General features: G+C 35.5%; 1 protein-coding gene across 3 annotated transcripts in view; it reads left to right on the top strand.

Moving 5' to 3' along the window:
- LOC149562001 (phosphoglycerate kinase, cytosolic-like) overlaps positions 1 to 25,516 on the top strand; it is a 271,433-nt gene extending 245,917 nt beyond the window's left edge. For all 3 annotated transcript variants that reach the window (XM_089825544.1, XM_089825543.1, XM_089825542.1), the window contains one exon: positions 25,186 to 25,516. In XM_089825544.1, coding sequence (XP_089681670.1) covers positions 25,186 to 25,422 — 237 coding nt within the window. In that variant the 3' untranslated portion in view covers positions 25,423 to 25,516. The remainder of the gene's footprint in view (positions 1 to 25,185) is intronic.
- Positions 25,517 to 26,138: the final 622 nt, after the last annotated feature.

The following is a 26,138-nucleotide window of genomic DNA, read 5'->3' as shown; positions in this document are numbered from 1 at the left end:
CCCACTTTATACAGACAATTGATTGGGTTGCTTATGTATTTGGTCAACACTAGGCTAGATATAGCATTTGCAGTAAACTGTCTTAGTCAGTTCATGGTTGAACCAAAGAGAATGCATTGGACAGTGGCCAAGCATGTATTGCGTTACTTGCGTGATATAGTTGAGTATGGCATCAGATATGTTCGAAGTGAAGGTATCAGGTTGATGGTCTATACTAATGCAGATTGGGTAGGAAGTACAGCGGACAAAGGAGCACTTCAAGGTGTTGTTTCAGTTTGGGATTAGGAGTTGTATCTTGGTTCAGCAGGAAGCATAAATCCATGGAATACATAGCAGCTAGCATGGCGACATGTGAAGCTATATGTCTTCAGAAGTTGTTAGTAGCCTTGTTTGGTCAAAAGGTTGAGACTGCTGTAATACACTACGACAATCAAAGTTGCATCAAGTTGCTTTAGAATCCAGTGTTTCATGATAGGTCTAAACATATAGACATCATATATCACTTCATTAGAGATTGTGTACAACATGGGGTTGTTCAGCTACAATACCTACCTAGAGGAGCAAGTAGCAGACATTCTGACTAAGGCATTGGGGAAGGCTAAATTCATCTTCTTCAGAGATAAGTTGAGTGTCATGCAGAACAACTTCCTCGCTAAGAGGGAGTGTTAGTTTTAGATAGCTTGAACAGTTGTTCATCCATATGTGATTAATTAGCAAATATTTGTTAGTTAATTGACTCCTAGAAGCAGCTAGTAACCTATTGGTTAGGTTGTTTTAATCAAGAAGCAACTAGAAACCTTTTGGTTAGGTTGTATAAAAGGCGGTCAAGGGAGGTATTTGGTGAACAGAGGAACACAAGTTGTAGAAGCATTTGCAGTGTTAGCAAATGAGTTTGCAGTGATACCAAACAATCTTGCAGTGTTAGCAAGGGCACAGTGAGAGCGTTGGGGATAGCAATGGGGAATATCAACAGGAGAAATTAGGAGGTTGCCTAAATTTTGTCAGTGAAAGGCAAGGAATTTTGTATCTCTTGATTTATTGAAGTTCATATATTTTCCATCTGCAGAATTGGTTTTCACTTGGGGGTTTTTCCAGGGACGATTTGTCCAAAAATATTGTGTTCTTTGTGTTGTGAATTTCTTTACGTATTTTATTGGTGAAGTTGTAGTTGCATTATTTTTCGATATTAGCTGTGAATTTATTTATGACAGTTTAATAATCATTTACAATAAGAGATTAATAAGTAGTGGCTGCAATAGGAATTTTCACAACATCCCCCTTGCTGATTTGCAATCAATTACAAGTAATATGGAAGAAATTAAGTTGGATTTCTTGCATTTACCCATTATAGAGATATGGCACAAACGAGGCCATAGATTTATACAAGGGAAATCAGGAGAAACTGAACCCTACAATAAATTGTAAATCAGCTTGTTTCTACGAAACAATTTTGGGAGCAGAAGAACAAGGGATTGGTTAAAACAGATCAAGGAGACAATCGAAGAGCTTGCCAACATATATGAAACTTATGTTTTAGACCAACATTGCTGAAAGTAAAAAAAATAGAAATTTGAACCACCAAGAACAATGGTCTGAAATTGTTGATACTTGTTTGTTTGAGTTTGATATTGATATGATTCATGCTAATCCACTTATTCATTTGTTAAATAAGGGGTTGAAGCCAAAAGTTTTGTATCGAAATAAGGTAAAATCAACATAGTTTATAGCCGCATAGTTTTTTGAAGTAGTCCGAGAAAACATAAAGGAAACATATTCTAACTGGAAAGAAGCAACCTAAGTTTCAAATTGACACCACTGATCTAAAACTTGATCTTGATCTACAAATAGATCAAACACTAGAGGCTACAAGATCACTTTTGCGAAAAAACTAGACAAAGCATAGTATGGAGAGTTTTACCTATTACTCCCTAGTTTGAGGTAGATGAAGATCCTTTTTCCTCCTCATCCTATTGTGGGTTTAGTCCTTGGGATTCATCTTGTTCTTCCTCTGTTTCCTCTTCATCTTTTGTCCCATCATTTGTATCCTCCCCAGACTCTTCTATTTCGTGCTCCCTATCTACCTCTTCATCTTTGTGCTCACTGTTTTCCTTTGCCTTTGCATCTGCCTCCACTAGTTCATCTTCTTCCTCATGCTTCTTTGAGGAGTTCTTGCTTCCCTAGCCCTCTAATTTTTCATCATATTTATATTGATATACCTGGCCAAAACACTCATCTAAATTGTCACCATAAGGGAAATCTCTACCCTCTGTCATTCCGAGAATTTTTTTCAGGAAAGTAAGACCTTTTTGAATCATACTACTCCCTATATCTTGGTATTCCCATTCCTATCCCCATGAAAAGAAAAACTTGTGTGGGGGCCTCCATAAACATTTCTTCTTGGCCCGAAACTGAAACCTAGGTAAGGACCACCATCATCACTACTGCAAAGTCAAATGGGAACAAACAGTAAGATTTGCATACATATTCATTATTGCATTGAGAAGACCCACCAAATACTTTCCTTTAAACAACCCCAAACATTTCCCTTTAGCGACGAATTTGTCCTCTCGTGCTACAAGAATGGAGGCCAAAAAACCTGCAGATATGTTTTGAGTTGATTCTGCTTTGATGCCAATCCATTTTTTGAGTTGGCAATTCTAGTGGTGACGATGAAGCTGAGCACAATAGTTTATTGTTAAGGCAGGAAAAAGGAATTGTGAATTTTATTCTTGTAATGCTACTATCTCAGTAGTTCTTTGCAAGGTTGAAATCAATCATATGCAAATGACTTGATTTCCCTTTGATTACGAATCAAGTTTTGTTTCATCTAATTGTGGGTAGGTTAATGGTGAGTTTTTATAGGTGTTATACCAAATACCATTCCGACATTGGTTAATTTCAATTTTGACGATCACATAGATTATGTTGAAATTGTGCAATATTTATTTTCTAATATTGAATTCATTATCTTCAGATATTCCAGTTTGGGCTGTGATTATGGCACTTCTTATTGCTCCACGAATTGAGGACACAAGCTAGTTTATTGTCATAGAGTGGTGCAATGTCAACATGGTGGCTCTTTCCTAAACTAACTTGGAATCTTGGGATCATGTGAAATTCATCAATTGTTGAAAGCAAGTTTACTGATCTTTTATAGATAATCTTCAAAATGTTCTTTTTTTGGGAGAAATTAGGTGATAGTTGATGTAGTATTTCTAATTAAAGATTATGGCAACCTCCTAGATTGGTATGGGAACCTAGTGCATATTTGCTTGAGGATAAACAATTTTTGGGTAGGAAGAATTTGTAATGTTCCCTTTGGCTTAAAATATAATTAAATAATTAAAAGCTTGGCCAATAATTTAATGAACCATTAGTGTACTTATTTAATATTATTCTTTTATAAAAGTACATCATAAGGATAATATTATATCATTATTAAAGTATAATATCCCGTACTTGAGTTGACCATGGTGATCAACCATTAGCTCAAGCTGTGGTTTTGAAGGCTAATTGGGACTATCAAAGGGATCATGGAGGCGATTGACCTAGGACTTACTTTCAGGCCAATCTGAGTTTGTTCATACTTGAATTTAAGGTGGAGGTGGGGGTCGGGATATTCTTAAAGTGATTAATTAAGAGACAGTTATATTTTCTATCCTAAATAAGGAGGAGGTCACTTTATGACATTACTATAAGCCTATTAGGAATATATTGATTAATTTCTAAGGGGGCAACACTTTGCAAGTGAAAAGATATAACAAATATTCGTCCTTTCCCAATGTCATGACATTGTACGAGAAAACTCAGAATAGAGCATTACCATCCAAGAAGATACAAAAGGAACGGGAAGAATCAGGGTCCTAGGGAAACATAGGAGAGTGGCGGATGAGCACAAGGGCCATAGAGAAGATTTTTCAGAAGAAAAGACTGGAATTCTCAGGAGTAATAGTTCAAAGGGCATTGAAGAGGACAACCTTTTCTCCTATCATCTTTCTCACTGTTGAAAGACACAACCAAGAAGACTTGTGATTTCCATTGCATATCTGAATATTCAATTTATGCTTGTTTATGGTGGAGAAAGGTTGGATTCCGAGTAAGCATTGATCTGGTATGTGAGGGGGTGAATCTGTCATTGTAGGTTACTAAGTATATTGAAGATTGGTTGTGGCATTTTGCAACCATGGGACTGCTGTAACACACTACACACTATTGCTTATCTTTAGCAAGTTGTCGAAGCACACATAGTGTATGTGGACCCTTGACTGAAACAATGAGGGGGGCTACGAAACAATTTAGCTGGACTCATGAGAAGATAGGAGTTTTGAATTGTTGAAATAGAAAGTTACAAAACAACCTATTTTAGCACTTCCCAAGTTTAATAAGGTGTTTCAGGTAGACTATAATAGGGAAAATAACCTAAGTTGTCGGTTCGTGGTTCGGTTCCGGGTTCGGGTTCGAGAACCGGTTCGCTGGTTCGACGAAATTTTGGAAAGGGGTTTGGGTTCATTTGGGTTCGTTAGTACAAAAACATGTAAAAATTATATATATATATATATGAAGCATGAGTTAAAATTAGAATGTAGCATAGTACCATAAACACATTTAAAACTTTAAAACAGCATAAACAATAACATATCAATGTATCATGGTGAGCATACCATCATATAGTAACATAATTCAATCAACTTCAACATCAAAGATGAAAGATTCAAAACATTTAAAATATCAAGTTCAAGTGTCATTGTTTCACGTTCAATGTTTAACAGTAACTAATAGAATGAAAATCTATTAAAATTCTGAATTTCTAGTTCTAAGTTCTTCATTCTTCATCTTCATCTTCTTCATATTCATCTTCTTCTTCTTCATCTTCTTCTTCATCTCCTCCTTCTTCGCCTACGCTATTACTTGCACCAAGGCCAATGGGATCAACAGCAGAATCAACAATGGTATTGGCATCAAAGTTATCAAAATCATCAATTGTAAGCGCAACAGTGGAAGCATCCAAGTCCGCAATCTCTACATCTACATCCCACTTCTTTGTCTCCCCTTCTTTGTATTCTTGACTCTTGTGTGAAAGAAGGCGCAAGTTGTTATGCACAAATACCAGGTTCTCAGCTTTTTTTGATTGCAACCTATTGCGCTTCACCGAGTGGATGAAAGAATAGGTGCTCCAATTTCTTTCTGATGCAGAAGAACTAGCAACCTATAAAGACAACATAGGGTAGGCAATTAAAAAGGAATTAATTCAATCTTATTAAAAAATTGTTTTGAAGATAAAGTGAGCTAATTTAAAAAAAAATAAAACTTACTTGTGATATAACTTTGATTGCAAGGGGCTGCAATGTTCGGAATTTTTGGCCATGGAGGTACCACCAACCATGAGCATGCTTCTTGAACCGATGACGAAGAGCATCATTACTTAGACCTGTAGCATTGACAAATGCTATGAACTCATCCATGATTACATCTCTTATATCATCATCAGGAAATATTCTTCTAAATGCTGCCTGGTACCCGTCAGACACTTCCATATCTCTGTATGGTGGCAACCTTCCTGGTAGATCACAATATTGTGAGCTATAGTATTTGGGGGTCAAGGCATAGGCAAGCAAATGTAATGGAGGGGTCATTTTGTTCCATCTTTCATCAATAATTTTTTGCACTTGTTTGAAAAAGGTCTCTTGCGGATCTTGCTCCTGCTCATTTATAACTTGCCTGATCTTCTCAATCATTGAGTCTATGCCATCATAGATCTCTCCAAGGCAAGGCCTATCCATGTCAGTGTACCTAAGCATGCTCATAATGGGCTCGGTGATCTTAAGGAGATATTCCACATGTTCCCACCATGAGTTAGCCAATAGCCTATCCTTTATTTTGTTTGCCCTTTCAGTGTTCTTTTGCTTCCATACACCCCAATTGTTGCTGATTACCATACCTTGAAGTGCATCTTTCACTTGCACAAGTCGTCTTAAGACGATTATATGTGATGCAAAACGGGTCTCAGCAACCTGTGACATAAATTAGAGCAAAAAACAACTATTAGATACATATTTTAGAAAACTAAGAAAAGTATACACATTAGCAATTGCACTAGTAAAATATGAAAAATCAGAAATTGTCAAATATTAAAAATTAAATTACTAATTTGAGTTCAAGTTCATTTACCTTCAATAGCTCCAATTTTGAGTAGTTCCTGAAAAGAGATTGAGTCATGTGGTGGTTTGTGACAAACATTTGTATGTCCTCAGCCTCTTCATACACTGTTTTGATCCACTCAATTTGGTTCCCAATCTTTTGTAGCATAAGATTGAGTGAATGGACTGCACAAGGTGTCCAAAAGATATGTGGATATTGTGATTCAACCAACAAACTTGCTGCTCTACAATTCTTTGCGTTGTCCGTTATGACTTGGACAACGTTTCTTGCACCCACTTGTTCAATGGCCTCAATTAAAATATCAGCAATAAATGGCCCATCTTTTACTTTGCCCTCACAATCCACCGCTTTCAGAAACATTGCCCCTTTAGGGGACACCGCAAGGACATTGATCAAGGGACGGTTCCTAGAATCCTTCCAGCCATCTGAAACAATTGTCACCCCTGTCTCAACCCATGAGTCCCTTATGGGCTTCAATTGATTTTCAACCCGTTGGACCTCATCATCCAACAAGGTGGTGCGCACTTTCTCATAACCGCGGCCACAATACCCTTTTGGAGCTTCATTGGCACCCCTCAACATGTCCTTCCAAAACGGAGAGCGGACAACATTAAAAGACAACCCATTTGCATAGAGGCATCTTCCCACCTTAATGTCAGCAATATCCCGAGCCTTTTTTTGAAAAGAAGTTTCTATTGGCCCCCTTTCTTTTGTGTACAATGGGGACAGATTCAGTGTCAGTGTCCATTGTAGTATTGAAGAAGGGATGGTCTTGTACAATAACATCTGAGGGGGGCTGCATTCCCTTAGCTTTTTTACTTTTATTGCTACTACTACCGAGTTCTATTGCCCTGTGTCCTTCTCTCTCTTCTTCTGCCTCATGCTCTTCAATATATTTTAACACGGTGTGATTTGGTATAGGGACACCATTTTTGCCAGGGCATTTCTTGACTCCTCTTCCAGTATAACCACATAGATGGCCTACCACACGATAATAAGAACTATTTCTTTCTACATCACATCCTCGACATCTCCAACGGAATACACCACCTCCTGGAATGGGTTTTATAATGTCTACATACTTCCATAGAGGAGAATCAGAGTTGGTTTCCATTCTTTGTTCGGTGTTGCCTATTGATGAAGAGGTAGATGACATTTCTTTCGAACCTTTCCCTATGGCAATAAATTACTAATTAGATATATGTTCATAATCTATATGCAAGAAAATGACGAATTTTGAAATAATGGAAAAGATTCAAGAACTTAGAACATATGAAGATTGAAAGAGAAATGAAAAAAAAATGGAAAAACTAGAACAAAACAATAGTAAATGGAATAAGATCTTACCTCTTGGTCCTTTTCCAGCCATTGCAAGTTTGCAAATGTGTATAAATGATGCACAAACACTTCAAGAACACCAACAAGTTAATCTTCAAACTCCTCCTTGCACAACCGGATGCTTGCTCAAAAATTTATGTGCTCTCCTTCAAGGCAAAACAACCTATTTAGAAACAACAAATGATTATGAGAGAGCAAAAAACCAATTCATAACACCTTTTAGGGTACGTGGACCCCAAAAATTATTAAAAAATGCAAATAAATAACTTTAATTTCGCGTCCGTGGGCGGGTTCTTGGCTGGGTTCGAACCTGGTTCGATTTTCCCAGCCTGGTCCGCCCGAGTTCGAACCATGGTTCGAATCAGGATTTGAAAACCAAACCTTGGGCGAACCGTGGTCGAACCGGACCCGAATCTCGAACCGGTTCGAACCAGTTCGAGGTCCGGAGGGGGGGGAGGGGTACCCGTGTAACTTAGAAAATAACCGTAGCCAGCTAGAGTTCATTTGGTATGGTGGGTAGGAAGTATGCCACATGCAATCTTCTCTAAAGCGTTCTCGTGCTACAACTACAAGCGATTGTCATATATACATCACAAGGCTCTGAAAGAGTATTTGGAATTGCAAGTAGCATGGGAGTGAGTGTGAAAGGATTAGGTGTCCATTTACATAAAAAACATGGCCGACTTGCTTGGGAGTTGTGACCTCTCTGTGTAGGGGAACAACTAAAATACTAACTTTGGGAGCTCAAAAAGCAATATGTACTAGTGAAAGAAGTTGTGTAGAAAACACGTAGAGACTATTAACATATAGCTCCATCTCTAATCAGTTAGTTGTAAGTCGATGAGATATAGATGGTAGTTGTAAGTTGATGAGATATAGATGGTGATTGGATGAAATTACATTAAAAGGCTAGAATGTCTAAATTACAGAGCTTTTCCAATGCCAATGTTTTTTTTATCTCTACAAACCTATGCATTAAAAAGAGTTAACAAACCATTAAACTCTGCATATTGAACAGATAACAAAAACTCAGTAAGGATTGTCCAAGTAAAGTCTTGGACAAAGTTACCTACAAAGATCTGAAAACAAAATTAGCAACACCAAAAAATAAATAGGGTGGGTCATTTCAATGGTATCAGAGCTAAAAATACCACCATCCTTGTGGGCAAATAATGCAAATAATTAGGCAATAATATGACAGTGTTTAGCCTTTGTCACATCATTACAATTTGAGAACCACAACACGAGTAAAGGTAGGTTAAGAAGAGGGAAATCAGGAGGAACAGTTTATTGCAGATGAACAAGTTATTGACAATATGGGGGATGAGACTCGTAGGGATCTAGGGGATGAGAAATTTCCATAGTTATTGGATACAATAGCATGGGACAATGCTTAGCTGAACAGAGGGCACAGGAACAAAATTATTGAATGGATATTTTGATACAACGATGGGTACGCAACAGGGTACAAGTGTCAGTGCAAGTGGTAATAATGTTGAAAATGAAGGTGGGAATAATACAGGAAATGATTGTGGGAATAATACAGGAAATGATGGTGGGAATAATGCAGGAAATGATGGGTGGAATAATGCAAGTAATAATGGATACAAAAATGGGATACATAATGGGTAGAACAGTGGAGGATAATTTTAAGCAAGTGCCTAGACTAGTGAGAACAATATGCTTGAGACCCATTGTACCTATCTTTCCACCCAAATTTCCAGTTCAGCAAGGACGGGAGCTTCAAATTACTGAGTTGCAGGCTCAACTTAGGAGAGATAGGGAAAGTTGTGGAGAAGAGTTCATGGCAGCCATTACTTTCAGAGAGTATATGGATGTGAGGCTGAAACCTAAGTCATAGTATTCGGGGAGTCTCATGCATGAGATTCAGAAATTGCTGCATTTTAATTTTTTCTAAAATATTCGATGTAAATTGCCTTTTCTCCCGCAAAAAATTGGTATTATTTTTTGATTGTTGTAAACATTTAAAAACTAGTACTCTCTGCATTTGACAACCTTTTTAAGGGTTCCCAAACCATTCTTTCTTCTTTGAACGCACAGAATACTGAAAACAGAGGTTTCAATGAGCCATTGCACCCCTGTATCAAAATGGCAAGTGCATGGGCGAAATTTGAAGGCAGCTTCTGCAGACTGTCATCTGCAATTTTCCTTTTGCCATCTCCTGCGTCTGTGATTTGATCCTAAGGGAGGTCTTTTGTCAAATTTGTCTTTGTTAACTTTATTTAGTTGTAATGTAATAATGTATAAATGAAGTCTTTGTTTATTTAATTTTATATTTATTAAGTATAAATGAGATAATGTATGAATTAAATAATGTTCATTAACTTTAGGTTTATTTTGTTATAAAGTAATAATGTATTTATTACATTTATTAATTTTAAATGAAGTCTTTTTTAATTTAATTTATTAAGTATAAATGAAATATTTTAAAGGTATACACATTATTTGTCATGTAATATAATTGATTCTTCAAATTTTAAAATGTAAGAGTAATAGGTCATTAGGTATATATTTAATCAATTGATTAAGTTTATAGTTAATGTGAAATGAAATTTTTGTTTTAAATTATAAATGAAATATTTTAAAATATTGATATATTAATTTTTCAATAAAAATGTCATCATGTTTTATACTTTATAAATATATCATGTTCAGAAAAAAATTAAATCTATTAAACAATTTTAATTATTTTGATAATTTATGGGATATATTACATATATATATAAATAATTAAAATTATATAACACAAATTTATTTTGATTTTTTCTCTGAATTTCTTCTCTTGCCAAACTTCATTCGAATTTTTATTCGCCGAACTTGAACTCAAACTCAAACCTTGTGACTTGGGTAAAACTAAGGTTCAACTTAATGGTATATGATCGAATCAACAATACCCTAAGAATGTCAATCCGGGGTTCGTAAACTCGTGAGAGATATAATGGCTGTTTGCTCAAGGGGTGAAAATAATAAATCAAAAGGTTTATGAATGCAAATTACTGCTTGCTAATAAATTAAACTATCAAATTACCACATATCTAAGATTACTTCTGCAAATGGATTATAATCTAAAGTTTGAATTCTTATTAACACACCTCTAAACAACACAATGTCTTTATGAATGCTATTACAAAGTTCTGTCCGATTAAAAGTTGGTTTGATTAAGAGTTCAAATCTACTTAGATTGCGATAGGAAATTTAGTGGCGGCAGGAGGTTGTTTACAACAAACTGGTTCTAAATATAGAGTGCGGCAGAAAGTATGATAAATGTGACAGGAAGTATGATAAATGGTGACAAAGAATATTATGGATGGCAACAGGAAGTGGTTCAATAAATGGATGGATGCGCGTAGAAGGAATGCAGTGGACAGTATTCTATAATATATTTATGCAGCAGCGAAATAATGGTATATATCAAACAATTTACTTCATAAGAATGTCGCAACCATTTACTTTATCAAACAATTGAATTCTCAATCAACAAGCATTGTACAAATTTAACAAACATATATATGATAAACTTCTTATAAATGCACATGGTCGATTCAATCTGTAAAGAACACACAAAATCAATTAACACACTCACAAAACAAACTAAGATAATCTCACCAAGTTTCCTGAGAGGGGGCCCTCCTCTAGTCCACAAGGTGAGAGATGTTCTAAAACCAGCTACTACAGAAACTCCACATGTGATGTCCCCTTCTAGCTAGAGACATCACTTTAGCTTGTGATTAGCCTATCAGAGACCCTCGTAGGCTAGTAGGATTGGTTAGAGGGTCACCTTGGTGTGGAGATCTTCCAAGGACCTGAGAAGAGTACACTTCTGGGTTGCCAGAGTTTGTTTATTATGAGTTTGGCTTGGTCAGGCTATTTTTAGCAATTTTGGAGTTATAAAGGTGGACCCCTGCTATTTTTAGAAAAGGGGTATGGTCATATGCAGCTCTATCATGTTAGCTTCCGGTTCAGACGACATTCAAAAATGTTGAGTAATAATGGAGATATTAATGTTTATTTAGTTAGAATAAACATTATTGGTTTTGAGTTTATATTATTAAGTTGTAATATGTTTTTATATTATAACTTAAGTGAGGGTCATGATATCATAAAAGGGGGCCATATTTCAATTAATTGTGGGTCCAAGCTTATGGGAAAATTAAAAGGGGTTTTCTAAGTTTTAATGTAATAACATTTTTTATGTTATTATTATATTCTTTTATCCCACATTGAGCGTAGAGCCTCATTCTGGAGTTGAGGAGTCTTTATAAACAAACCTTGTCTTCCTTCAAGAGCATGTTATGAGAATTATTTAAAACCAGGGTTTCTACAAATTCGAGAAGAATTCAGACTGTGGAGGACGTAGTTTCTTCAGAGTTGATGCAATTTGAAGGTGTGAAATATCACCCGAATTTTGCCTGTGAGTTGGCTTCATCCAGAAGTCAATATTGTGTTTCAGTAGGAGAAAATTGGATGGATCTGTTTGCAGATTTATAACAGCAGCTACAGTACCGTGAACAGTGCGCTACAGTGTCGTGAACAGTGCGCTACAGTACACGTGAACAGTGCCGTGAACAGTACCGTGAACAGTGCCCGTGAACAGTGACGTGAACAGTGCCGTGAACAGTACCGCGCTACAGTAAATTCAAAATCAGAGATTTAATATTGCAGATTTTGATAGGCGCTGCCTAGAGAGGGAGCAATCAGCAGCGTGTTTGCATTTTGGAGTCAAAAATCAGGTTTTTTCAACTATTAATGCTGATGTTTTTTTTATGTATTCTTCCAACAATAAACATTGTATAAATTGTATGAGCCATCTGAATAAATGAGTTCGATCAGCATTATAATTAGATTTGAGTTATAATTTTGGGTAAATTAGTTTCAATATTTGTATTCTCTTTTATAAACTCAAAAAAAAAACCAGAAGCAGCTTGAAACATTCAAGAACCAACAAAAAACAATCATTACACTCAGGGAAACAAACAGTGATCAGCATAGAGCCTATTTGGGGTTTCTACACCACACTTTTAACAAACTTCAAAGATAATAGAAACAGAGTGTTTTTCATATATCATATCATATCATGTCTTTCGTTCAACATTTGCTTTTATAGGCTTAAAATGTTTAACCAGTTTAATAACTAGGCTAGAATGGCCGGTGCCCTGCTCCCTAAATATAGATAATAGTTTGTTTTGGCCGCTGGCCACACATAATAGAATATAAAACAACTTGGCCAAAGTAACATACAGCCCAAAACTGATCTGTTAAACAGTTAGAACTATTTGCCCAAAATAATATAACGAAATTACAACTTTCAAACTATTCCTCCAACTAAACAGCTGACTCCATACTCTCGCATCCTTAGTTCCTGTAGTAAAATGAACCAAAATATATCAATTTTATGCAATAACCATCCACTCTTCAAGAAATATTTCAAACCTTAAGACTTTATTAAATGCGTTATATTCTTTAGTGATTAGTGACATAACAGGGGTTAGAACAGGCTTAAGACAAGACAAAAATATATAAAGAATGCACAAAAACAAGGCACATTTGCACCCCCATCATTAGGCTGAAACACGTCTTTGACAAGTGGTAGGGGACAAGAAATTAATTTGCAAAAGAAAGTAAGTAGACTTTCTTTGCCTTATTTTGATGGATCGAACAAGACCACTGCTGGGGCGTGGGTGCAAAAGGTGGATATGCATTTTCTGTCGAGACTAATGTTGGAAGAAGAGGCATTACTTTGGATGGTTTGGCATATGATTGGTGGCATGATGGTATGGTCATGATGGGCCATAACCAGATTACTTCCTATATTGATTTCACCGAGATGTTGGCAAGAAGGATCCGAAGTTGCATTTTAAGGAATTATCTTAACTTAAACAAGTGGGTTTAGTAGACACTTTCATTGTAGAGTTTCAGAGACCTTTGATTTTGGTCATCGATATCTCTCAAAGTAGGTTAATAGTGTTGTTCATGAATAGACTTGCAGAGCCACTAAAGAGATGGATTAAGGGTCTAAATCCAACCACATTGTAGGAAGCTTATAAAAAGGCTAGGGACATGGAGCCTTCATCATCTAAAGATAAGTTTCATTCTAATGCATCCACTTTAAAGAAAGATGAGGATGACAAAACTTTCCAAAAAGACCTTTTCCATTTGAAAATGAAACAAAGAGGTTAGATAGTGATTGACTCATTGAATTAAGGAGAAAGAAATTATGCTCCCAAAGTAGGGAACCGTGGGACTTATCTCACAAGTGTTCTGTAAAGGCCAAGGCAGCCCAAATAAAGTATTCTCAACAGAGGAATCAGTTTCAAAGCATGAGGATGAACAATATGATTCAAAAGACAATGAGAAGACAAAACCTTTCGAAGATGAATCAAGTGATGGAAAAACAATCGTGCAACTCTTTGATAATGACTAAGCAATAACATTTAAAGTGAGGAGTGAAATACAAGGGAAAAAAGTGATTACTTTGGTTGATATAGGTGCTATGCATAATTGCGTATTAGAAAAGTTGGATAAGAGAATAGGAATCTAGATGGAGGGTCAAGAGGACTTCAGAGTGATAGTCGTTAGTGGAAATAAAATTCTTAGCAGTCGTGTGATTAATGTCTTGCACTTGTAGATGGGAGAGTATGATATGGTTGGGAAAACATCCATTGTTAACATGTGGGACTATGATTGCATTCTCGGCATGACTTAAATGAAGTCACTTCATGTCATTACTTTCAAGCTTGACAAAATAGATCTGAAATTTGAACATCAAAGGAGGTAGTAATTAGAGCACTATCAATTGTGGGGCTTAAGGTGGTGTCACTTAGACATATGGAGAGGTTGATATAGCACTACAAAGGAAATTGGACAATAGGGATTGTGGTGATGCCAGAGGAGAGAGTGCAACAAAAACATGATTATCCCCCATAGGTTCAGGAGCTTTTGACCAAACATTGAAGTGTTTGAGGATCTACCACTTGAAAAGCCATTAGATAGGGGTGTGGAGCATGTGATATAGCTCAACGAAGGAGCTAAACCGGTGATTATTACTCCCTATAAACATCCAAAGAGATATAATAATGAAATTTAAACTCTAATTAAAGAGCTACTTGGGATGGGACATATCAGGCCTAGAAAGACTCCATTTTCTTTAGCAGTGGTTAGTTTAAAAAGAGGGATGCGACTTTTTAAATTTGCATTGATTACAGTGAATTGAATACAAGAACTATTAAGAACAGGTACTCGATAACCTATATAAATGAGCTGATTGATGAAATTTATGGAACCTGCTATTTTTCCAAAATAGATTTGAGATGAGGTGATCGTCAAATTTAAGTTAGGGAGGATAACATAGAGAAGACGACTTTTTGGTGCCATTATTTGAAGCTCCTAGTCATTCCTTTTGGTTTAAGTAATGCCCCAACTACCTTTCGGTCGTACATGAACAGGATATTTAGGGATCCGCTAAGGAGATTTGTGTTGATTTTCTTTGATAATATTCTTATCTACAACAAGACTTGGCAGGAGCATTTGAAATGCCTTGATGTTGAACTGAATATCCTAGAGTGGGAGTTGTATGCAAAAATGTCAAACTGTGAGTTTGGGATGACTAAGATGTTATTACTAGGACATATCATCAATGCTAAAGGTGTTCATGTGGATCTGTAGAAAATCACGCCTGTTATGGATTGGTCACTACCTAAGAATCTTTCACACCTTAGATGATTGGTGGGGTTATGTGAGTTTTACCACCTCTTTTTCAAGAGGTATTCATAGTCAGCAACTCCCCTCATAGATTTGACCTAGAAGGATGCATTTGAGTGGACAAATAGATCACATCAGTGTTTAGATAGGTTCAAAGTGTTGTTGAGCACTTGCCCAATTTTAGCCACTCCAAACTTCACAAACCTTAGAGTTACGTTGTGATGCTTCAAGAGATGGGGTTGGAGCAATTTTGATGCAAAATAAGCACCCTTTTGCATTCAAGAGTGGAAGCTGAGAGGTGTTGAGAAGAGTTATAGTATTTACGACAAGTAGATGTTAGCCATTATGCATGCATTGGCTAAATTTAGATAGTAATTCACAGTTAAAATAGATCATAATAGTCTGAAACGTTTCCTTGGGTTAAGAGAGTTCAATTATAGACAACAAAAGTGGGGCAGAAATCTACAAGCTTTTGACTTTGACATAGTTTTTGTCAAAGGAAAGAAAAACATTATTGCCGAGGCTTTGTCTTGAAATCCTCACTTGTTTGTGTTAGGGGCTATAATAGATGTTTGGAGAGAGCTCATTTCAATGGAGTATGCAAAGGACAAGTGGGCTACGAGCATCATTGATATCGTTGATGGTACTGCACAAAATGAGGAGTATTTGGTGATGAATTATTTGATCATGCATAAGACCTAATGTGGTTGATACCTAGATTTGCTATTATGAAGAAAATTTTCAGAACTTCCCATGACTCCTTAGAGAGGTTATCAAGGATACTTTAAAACATACACATAGGTGAGAGAGTGTTTCATATGGAAGGGGCTCAAAATAGATGTACTATAGCATGTGAGAGAGTGCATAGTTTGCTAGTAGAGCAAACATGAGCACTATTTCCCAGGTCGGTTGTTGTAGTCTTTGCCCATTCCGAAGAAGAAATGGGATAGCTTTTTGATGGATTTCATCACTAGCTTGGCTAACGCCCAAGCCAAGCATTGCATATATGTAGTGGTGGATCTCTTCACAAAGTTTGCACACTTCCTTACTATTGCATCAACTTATACTATCATACAGGTGGTAGATTTATTCTTTAGGAGATATTTAGATTGCATGGGTCACCACAAACTATTGTTAGTGATCAAGACAGTGGGTTCATGAGTTCGTGATTCAAGCAATTTCAAGAGGGGTGCACTATAATGTCCCCTACTTGAGTTGACCATATTGATCAACCTTTAGCCCATATAGTTTTGGTCCTGAGGGATAACGATGACTATCAAAGGGATTTTGTAGGTAATTGACCTAGGAAAACTCACTTTTATACCAATCCAGGTTCGTTCCATACTTCAATTTAAGGTGTTGGTGGGTGCAGGTAGGGGGGTTATATTCATAAACTGATTTTCTAAGTGATATAGTTGTATCTTCTGTCCTAAGTACCAGGGAGGACACTTTATGACATTCCTATAACCATACACCAAATATATTAAATAATTTATAAGGGGGTGACACATTGTTAGTTAAAGGATGTAACAAATATTCATCCTTTCTCAATGTCATGATACTTTGCGAGAAAACTCAAATTTGAGCATTATCATCCAAGAAGATACGGAAGTAATTGGAAGAGTCGAGATCTTGGGGAAATATATGAGAGAGGCAAATGGGCACAAGGGTTGTAAAAAAGAATATTAGTTGGAAGGAAAGTCTGGAATTGTTAGGAACAATCATTTGAAGGGCATTCAATATGACAACCTTATCTACTATCATCTTTCACACTATTGAAAGACAGCCAAAAAGACTTGGTGATTTCCATTGCATATCTGAGTATTTGATTTGTGCTTTTTGGTGGTGGACAAATGTCGGATTCTGAGTAAGCATTGTTCTAGTGTTTGAGGGGGTGAATCTATCATTGGAGATTACTAAGTATATTGAAGATTGCGAGTGACTTTTTGTAACCATAAGACTGTCTAACACATTGTTGTTTATTTTTGGTAATTTTTTCTAAGCATGCACACATTGAAAATAGTTGCGGTTAGCCGAGAGTTCATTTGGTATGGTGGATGGGAAGTATGTGATACACAATCTTGCTTAGAGTGTCATCCTGTTAGAACTACTATTGACTGTCGTATATACATCCCAAGACTCCAAAAGAGTGTTTGGATTTGCAAGCATCTTGGGAGCCAACATGGAAGGCTCAGGCGTCTAGTCAGTTTGTGTGGGAGTTGTTGTGATCTCTCTTTGTAGGGTGTTGTCCTACATTTTGTCACCACAAAATGCTAACAAAATGTAGCAGATAATAGTACAAAACTATTTCAACTTAGTTTTGCATTTCTCTAAGTTTAGTTTGTTATTTAATTGGTTAGTATTGATCAATCAATTCCAATTGATATAATGAATCCTTTTACTAAAGGATTTTGTTAAGTCTTTTTAGTTTTTCTGTTTGTTGAGCCCATGCTTGATTTTTGAAGTCTTCAATGTCCTTTTCCTTGTTTTTGTGTGTGCTTGTTGGTTTTTGGTCCTTTGATTTTGCTCAAGTTATTGCTTTCAGTTTTCCCTTTGATTCGGTATATCTTAGGGCTTGATCAGAGTTGGCAATAAAAAGATATGGCACTTACTTTATCATTTCAATTTTTCACTTAAAGTAACTATAGTGTACTTTATGTTATATTTTAAAGTTGAGTTGCTTTTTAATTTTTCACTTAAGCAACTATATTAACTATATAGTCTAATTTAATTTTTAAGTTTTAAATCAAAACATCTTAATAAATTTTACTTTTAAGATGATATTTGCACATACTACATTAACTATATAGTGTAAATATTATTTATATTTGAGTAATATTTCTTAAAAAATTAAATTGGCATGTGCTTAATTCATCACTTAAGTTGTTCAAACATGTCTACAAGCACATTTTCATCAAAATATGCAATTGCATCCAAAGTGATGGGGACACAACCCAAGAACAGAACGGACACAACAGAAAAGGGAAATTGTATTAACTGAAAAATAAGCTAATACATTCAATACAGAGAAAATAAACTTCAAAACATGCCCTAAGGGCTTACAATAGCATAAATGTGGAGATAATTTCTCCTTTCAGTACCTCCTCTCAAACTCCACTCCGAACTGCCTTCTACAATGCCAGAAATCTCCTTAAATAGACCCTGGAGGATCAACGATTAGGAGTACATTCTAGAAAGTGCTAGTAGGCATCCACCGACCAAATAGAAGGTTCCAGAAGCTGCGTTAGAAGTCGGCGCAAATCTAGAAGAATCCAGAATCGGTAACCAAACTTCCGGGAGGCATAACTTTTGAACCGTAGCTCCGATTGACGAACCGTTTACATTTTCGGAAAGCTCTCGAAGCGCTCTATAGCCCTATGGACCGGCTTCGCTCGTCCCCCATTTTTCGGCCCTTTTCGAGGTCATTTAATGCCCCTAACCTGACTTTGAAGCATTCTTAGGAGGTCTCCAAAATCCGAAAAATTGCAATAACTTTCAAACCGTGGGGCCTTTTGACCTGATTCTTTTTCTGGAATGCTCTAAATCACAATTACATTCATCTGGCCAATTCACACCTTCTAGTTTACCAAAATGATGGCCCAATTACATGCTCCTATTTTTTCGGGATTTTCTAGCACACTGATAGTGGAACTGTGAGAGTTGGAACCTTTATTTGACCCAAATGGGTGTCCAAAAATGAAAACACATGAAACAGAAACTAAGTCTAAGTACATTTTTTTTTTTGGGTGACATAGGATTGCCCTTATACCTCTGGATGCTCCTGCATCACAAAGGGTGTGATTTGGAATGAAAACACCATTTGAAAATACATAAAACATGTAATTAGATGTGTTTTCAAATATGCAATGACTCCCAAAAGGTGAGAGATGCATATATGTGTGTTTTAAAAACATGTAACATCCAGAAGGTTGATTTTGCACTAAAAGTCATTTTTTAGCAAAACTTAGAACATGCATATGCACCTAAAAGGTGCGATTTTTCTTGTGGCTTCCATTACATACATGTAATTGCACCCAAAAAGTGTGATTTTGCATATAGATTCTTTTTCTTGTGTTTTTAAAACATGTAGTTGCACCCAAAAGGTGCAATTTTGATAGGGAGTCATTTTTGAAGATTTTAAAACATGTAATGGCACCCAAAAGGTGCGATTTGTCCCCAAGAGCATGCTTTTGTCTTCAAGAAACCCGATGTTGAAGATTGAAGATAAGTTCCCATGCACTTGCCCTCCAAGAACATGTTTTTGCTTGAGATCTCCAAATTTCTTCATTCCAAGTCAATCTTCTACCTAGGGTCATTTTTGAATTTGAATGCATTTCCATGCATTAAACATTGAATCTCCATGCAATAAATGCCATTTTTCATTCCATTTGGGGGCACGTTTGGTAAAAAATGCCCAGATTTGGCCATTTTGGCATCACGTTTTTGCATATATGGAAGGCATTTTGTGGAATTGATACATCCTGTTGCTATTGGAAGTCATATTTTTGACATTCAATGCCAAAATCAATCTATGTAATGGCAGATTGAGACCATGTTTTTGATGAAAAACGTCCCAGAAGCTTGCATTTATTGAAAATGTTGGAGTTTTGAGGGGTTGTAGCCCACATTTTGGGTATTCTTATTCAAAAAAGCCTCATTGGATGCTCATTTCGAATTCATCATTGCAAGGTTGAAGAGGTCCAAGTTTGTTTGAGAATTTTTCAAAGTTAAAATTCTTTCCTTTCATTCTTGGCATATTTATCTTCAAGTGGACATTTTCTATTTTGCTAATTGATTCATGCTTATCTTGCTGATTTGGTGCATGTTTTAGCTTGATGTTATACAGTTGTTGATATAGATGCTATGAAAAGTGCATTTTTTCTTTAAAAATAATGAAAAGTCTCATCTTCATACTTTTTGGTTTTTTCTCAAATTCCAAATCCGAAATTGCATGTTGGGGTATCTTGCTTGTTGACATGTTTAAAGGTACGTGTTTTTTTAGTGTTTGTTTTTGTTGTTTATTTGCTTGCTTTTTCGTTTTTCTTCATTTGGAAGAAGTACCAAGAACTTGAGCACATTTCACTTCACTCCACCTGCCATCATCGCATGCAAGTTCATCTTTTCATTCTATTTTTTGCCATCACATGCCAAGGCACATTGCATCCATTCCTTTCACATGCAATTACACTTCAAGAGCAATTACATGTAATTCCGCTTTCCTTGTCATGACAAACTGCATCTAATTCTCCACATGCGATTACATGTAACCTCACTCTCCATCCACATTTACATGCAATCTCATCCTTTGTTCCTATTTACACGCATTTCCATCTTTTGTATCTAAATGCATGTTCATTTTACATGTAATTCGCTTTACGTGTAATGACATCCAAAGAACCCATTTTTGAGTAAAAGTCATACTTTTAAAGTTAGAAGTTATCATATGCATGCATTCTCATGTGCCTAGCCTTCATTCCTCACGACATCCTGATAAGAACTCATCCTTTTCCCATACACATTTACATGCCATCCATCTTCCTAAGTCTCATTTTAGCCCTCCGCATGTACTTTCCATATCACATCCAATTCATTGCATATGTTCCATGAGTATCTAATCAATACTCTAAATATACTATTCCTCAGAGACCCATTTTGCCAATATTCTCATGGAGTCAGAATCCATATCTTCCAATGATGGATTCAATCCCATTGAAACTTTCATGTTGCAACATACTCTTCAAGATATGTCACAACTTTATCAAAAAACAAAGACATCTTGGCAATAAGATATTCTTTGATTCAAAGGAATTAATAATTCATTTGGTCTCCACTTGTCTAGTGGCTGTTCGAGACCTTGAGTTTGTGTGGAAATGTGCCAAGCACTTCGTTTTAAAAAAAAAAGTTGCAGATGCTTGTCAGAAAGTTATTCTGAGTTTACATCCGGACATTGTCAAGAAGGTTTTCAAAGTGTCAGATTCGTGAATATGCCAATCTACAAAAGAGAATTCACGACAACTCGAGTAAGAAAAGCTTGATCTCATCAAGTTTTCAAATGGCAATGGACAATTCATCAAAGAGAATCAGAGTCTATCAAAAAACACAACACCATGGTAATCATGGTGAATACAGTGGGGTAGAATACAGGAATCCCTGATCCTGTGATCATCATCAAGTACAAGGCCTTTGCCAACAATCCATAGGATTGATTCATTTAGAATCAATAGCCTTAACTCTTTCTTCTTATTTCATATTTGTAGTTGGAGAGGATGTATTGTAGGAAATTGTGTAGTTACATGTAATACGATTTACGTGTGTAATGACATGTAATCCAATAATTTCTCTTGTTAGTTAGACCGGGTCAAAATTGGTTGGGTTGCTCCCACTTTTTCCTCCTCTTTCTCAACTCCTTTGCCTATATAAGGAGTGTGCCCTCATTGCAAAAATCATCTTTTGTTGTATGCAAGAAAGTTCTACCAAACTTGTGCAAGCATAACTTTGATTGTGTAGTACCAATTTAGGAGAAACATGAATAAAATAAGCAATCGGATTCGAAGCTTTCACTGGAAGCAGTTGTGATAGAGCAAATTAGAAGTTGACTGTAATTTCTGCCTATTGTCTTTGATTCATGTTATTATTGCGTATTCAGTAATAAGAGCATAGTAAATTAAGAAGCAATTGGAGTTGAAGCTTTGATTGGGAGTGATTGTGGTGATACATAGACTGTAGCTTGTATTACCATCTCAAATTCATGAAAAATAGTTAGAATTCCCCTACTTCTGGAAGTCTTTGTGCCCCAATGGTAGAGGCTTTTCTTATAAAATAGATTAGAATTGAAAATAAGTTATAGAATAGTAATTGTCTACTTTTGGAAGACTTTGCGCCTCAATGGTAGTGATTTTCTTAAAAATTAGATAGACCTGACTTAGAGTCAAACCGTTAAGCTTTCTGCTAGCCTTTGACTTAGAATATGTTTATCGGTATCACCGTTTCCATCTACTAGATAGAAGTTTAGTTAGAGATTTCATCTTGCCTGTTACTCATTCCAGGTGTAAATGGATTCTTTCGTGAAATTTAAAGAGGAAAGAATATTGGTGACACCCCTTACAAAATCTCTCAACTTCTTGCTTGCCTTGAGTTGATCCAAGGAATGGTGAGAAGGGGGAGCCTTACCTTTTATGTAGGAGAGACTTGGTTTCATAAGCTGGGGCTGGTCTACCTTTTTTGCGACTGGATTTTCACAAAACTGTCAGTTGCAAAATATCCACCCAACATAGAGGAACATTTGAAATACTAACTTTGGAAGCACAAAAAGCAATACATACCAGTAAAAGAAGAAGATGTTTAGCAAACACATAGTGACTATTAACATACAGGTCGGTCCATCTCTAATCAATTAGTTGTAATTTTCTGCGATGCAGATACTGATTGTTTGAAATTACAATAAAAAAGTCGCCATATTTGTATTATAGTGTTCACCATGTAATGTTTTTCTCTCATTTCTGCAAATATGCATTGAAAACAGTGAACAAACCATTAAACTCTGCATATTGAAACAATAACAAAATATTAATGAGGACCGTTCAAGTAAACTGTTGGAGAGAAGTACCAACAGAGAACTGAAAACAAAATTAGCAACAAATTTTTTTTTTAAAAATAGGGTGGATCATTTCATAAAGTGATTTAATAAAGTGAAAAAAATCAAATAAAGCCACTTTAATTTGAAGATGGAAATATAATAAAGGGAAAGGGCAAAGAAATGGAAGGTCAAAGGACATTGCAAAAGTTATATAAGAATAGTAAGAGGTGCATTGGACATCATTATTCATCTCATTGATTGTAACATTATTGGTTCTGGAGATTTGGACTTTATCCGTTTCAGCCCGTCTGAGGACAAAATCGCTTTTGAAGAAGACTGGATACAATATTGTAAGATCTACTCTAGTCAATGTTTGAAGATATAGATCTGTTTTTGGTGTGTAGCTTTCCAATCCTTTTGTACATCTTGTGTCTATGATTGGGAAGTTCTCTGTGCATGCAATCCTTTTGTATGTTCTATGGCTATGATTGGCAAGATGATTTGATGTTATTCCTATTTCAGGTTACAATGATTTATCTAGTTTGGTGACAATATTTATATTTAATTCCAGATCTGTATTTCAGTCTGATATTATATGATTTTTTAATATTATTCACTGGATGAATAGAAATCAGTTTTCATACAAATTGTTTGTTTGCATTCCTATAGAATATTTGGTAAAATCTGAAGCAAATATCCATAAGAGGATATTTCATCCTAAATGGCTGTGTGGTTTAGAAGGTTTTCATTTGGTCTTGGTGGCATAATAATATCCAAGTTTGGACCTTTCTTCTAATTCTTGGGAGGCTTGCTAGAAAACTAAACAAACCCTAACATCTACGTTAAGAATAAAACATGCATTTATGCACACTTTACAATATTCTTTTGGTGGGGATGGGGGCGGCAGTTGGGTGGGTTTGCATTAATGAAATTACCAAAAGAAATTCCATATTTGCCTCTAGAAACAATAGAAAGCACAATGAAATGGGTCTAACAAGCAATGTTAATATATATTAAAAATTGTATAATCAACAATTTGTCATAATTGCTAATAAATAATAATATTAAATGCCACAAGATTTGCAAGAACAAAAATACTTATGAATTCAAGTTAACTCAATCATATATGAAACATCATTACAAAATGAAAATTACAATCATGTCTCAATAACTTTTAGATTGTTCTTCATCGAGATCATCGATGCCAGCACTTAGTTCAATCTCATTTGAATCACAATCAGCTGCACTCCCACTAGCCACATCATATGTAAAAGTTGTCTCATTCATAGAAGCTTTCACAAGTTATAACTATAACATCTAAGTCTGTACGGTTAAGATGCAAATCTCAATTCCTCATCACCCTCTCATTATAATTATGTATCTTATCTAATAAGACATTGGAGTGTATAAAGACCAAGTTTTTAGCTTTGTTTTAAAAGATATATAGCCAATTTTGCTCAGCTGAAGAACTTTCAATCTATTGAATTTGTGTATAACATTTAGAATTATGAAATATAGATTATAAATTATACTCTAGAGCAACAAATAAAAATTAGAAAGTTAAAAAAAAAGATGCATATTTAAGAGAGAATTTTTATTACAAGAGACTGCAAATAAATAGAGCCTTGGCCTTGCTTGTACTGCCATTTATGAGCATCTCTTTTGTACTTTGTTTGAAACTGCAAAAACATCATGATTTTAATTGGCCATACTGAGTAAAGACAACATTTTATATATCTACATCTGGGAATATTCTTCTAGATTCGGCCTTGTATTCAACCACCACCTCTTAACTTTGCTGAGCATTTCCTGAACATTTTTTAAGCCAAAATCTTGGACATGTTGAATACTATCTCTGTCTGAATCTGCAAACTATGATATTGTCTCTACATTCATACTTTTCTGAAGAACATTTCCATGAAAAGTATCAGTTGTCACTGAAATCACAAGCCATTTGAGCAAACTTGAATGAAAGAATATTCCTCCTCAAAATTAGCAGTCTTTAGCTGTTGGTAATTTATGTTAATTTTTTCATACCAAACTATTTTCTTTTCATTTATTAAGCAATTATAGATTAGTAATTTTCTTTTTTTTGAGGTTCAGGAGCCATTTTAAATATTTTATTTACTTCCATCCTTTTGGAACTAAATTTAGTCATGTCTCTTCTTATGATATTGGCAATAATCACAATGCGGGGTAATATTATAGATGTTACGTCTTTGCTGCTAAAAACCCATTTTAGATACACTTCAATATCAACAGCTTGGCTTATCTTGTGCACACTCATTTTTTGAAACTTAATCCATGCAGTTTTATTAGAGATTCTGAGTTTCATCTACAAAGTGAACTAGTAAGGAATTATCAACATGTTTTTCTTAATTCTCTGTGCACAGATATTTTTGCAGTCAGATGTAAAAGATGTAGCATTGCGAATGAAAAATGAGTTTCTACATTACGGCAGACGGAAGCTGATAATGAGTGGTGAGCATGATGAATGTGATGGGGAGATATGGCTTGGCAACAACCCATTTAACGTATTCTCTGATTGGGAGCAACATGTCATTGCTAGTGGGCGACCTATGTATAGAGTTATGCTTTCAAAATGCATAGATTTTGATAGAAGTAACTAGATTAAAGCACAGATAACTTCTTCAAAATTTTATTGTCAATCAAACAAGAGCTATTTATTTAATGAGGCCTCTGAGTGTTATTTTTTCTTTTTCATACCATTTCTTTTTGTATTCTATAAGTTTGATAACTGTTATTAGTTTCTATAATTTATTATGTATTTAAATGTAAAGCATAATCAATTAGATTCAAGAATTAAAATAGAGAGTTGTTTCTTGATTCGTTTGTGTACAAAATTTTTACATCAATGTTTCCAATCACACTCAGTGATCTATCTTTTAGATGACAAGAGTCCAAGGAAATGTCGATGATGATTGTTGCAGATCTTCCTTGGCTACATAACCAGACAATACATACATACGATGACTGGAATTCTGTCATAGGAATGCGCAAATATCTTCTAGAGCAGTAATTAGATCATTGGTGTCTGTATTTCTGATTATCGCAGTTGCTTAAATATAAAATTCTGATTAGCTGATCCATTTTTGTGTATTTTGTCTCCTCTATCAATTGCATTCTTGGGATATTTGAGAGTTTACAAACAATGACACTAACATTGCAAAAGAAGAAGAAGATGATTTATGGCCTCCTATATTGTCTTGATGTGATCCCAAGCCTCTTTGATAGTGATGTCAATTCAAATGTGAGGTTACACTTCATCGAGAACATCTAATAAGATTTAGCAATTTGGCATTCTGATTGGCCTTATCATACTAAT

The sequence above is a fragment of the Cupressus sempervirens genome, chromosome 4 (genome assembly GCF_028749045.1).
Source record: "Cupressus sempervirens isolate cs-2001-9-10 chromosome 4, ASM2874904v1, whole genome shotgun sequence".
Classification (NCBI taxonomy): Eukaryota; Viridiplantae; Streptophyta; class Pinopsida; order Cupressales; family Cupressaceae; genus Cupressus; species Cupressus sempervirens.
The sequence above is the reverse complement of the archived record's forward strand: the minus strand, read 5'-3'. Positions and strand labels throughout refer to the sequence as shown.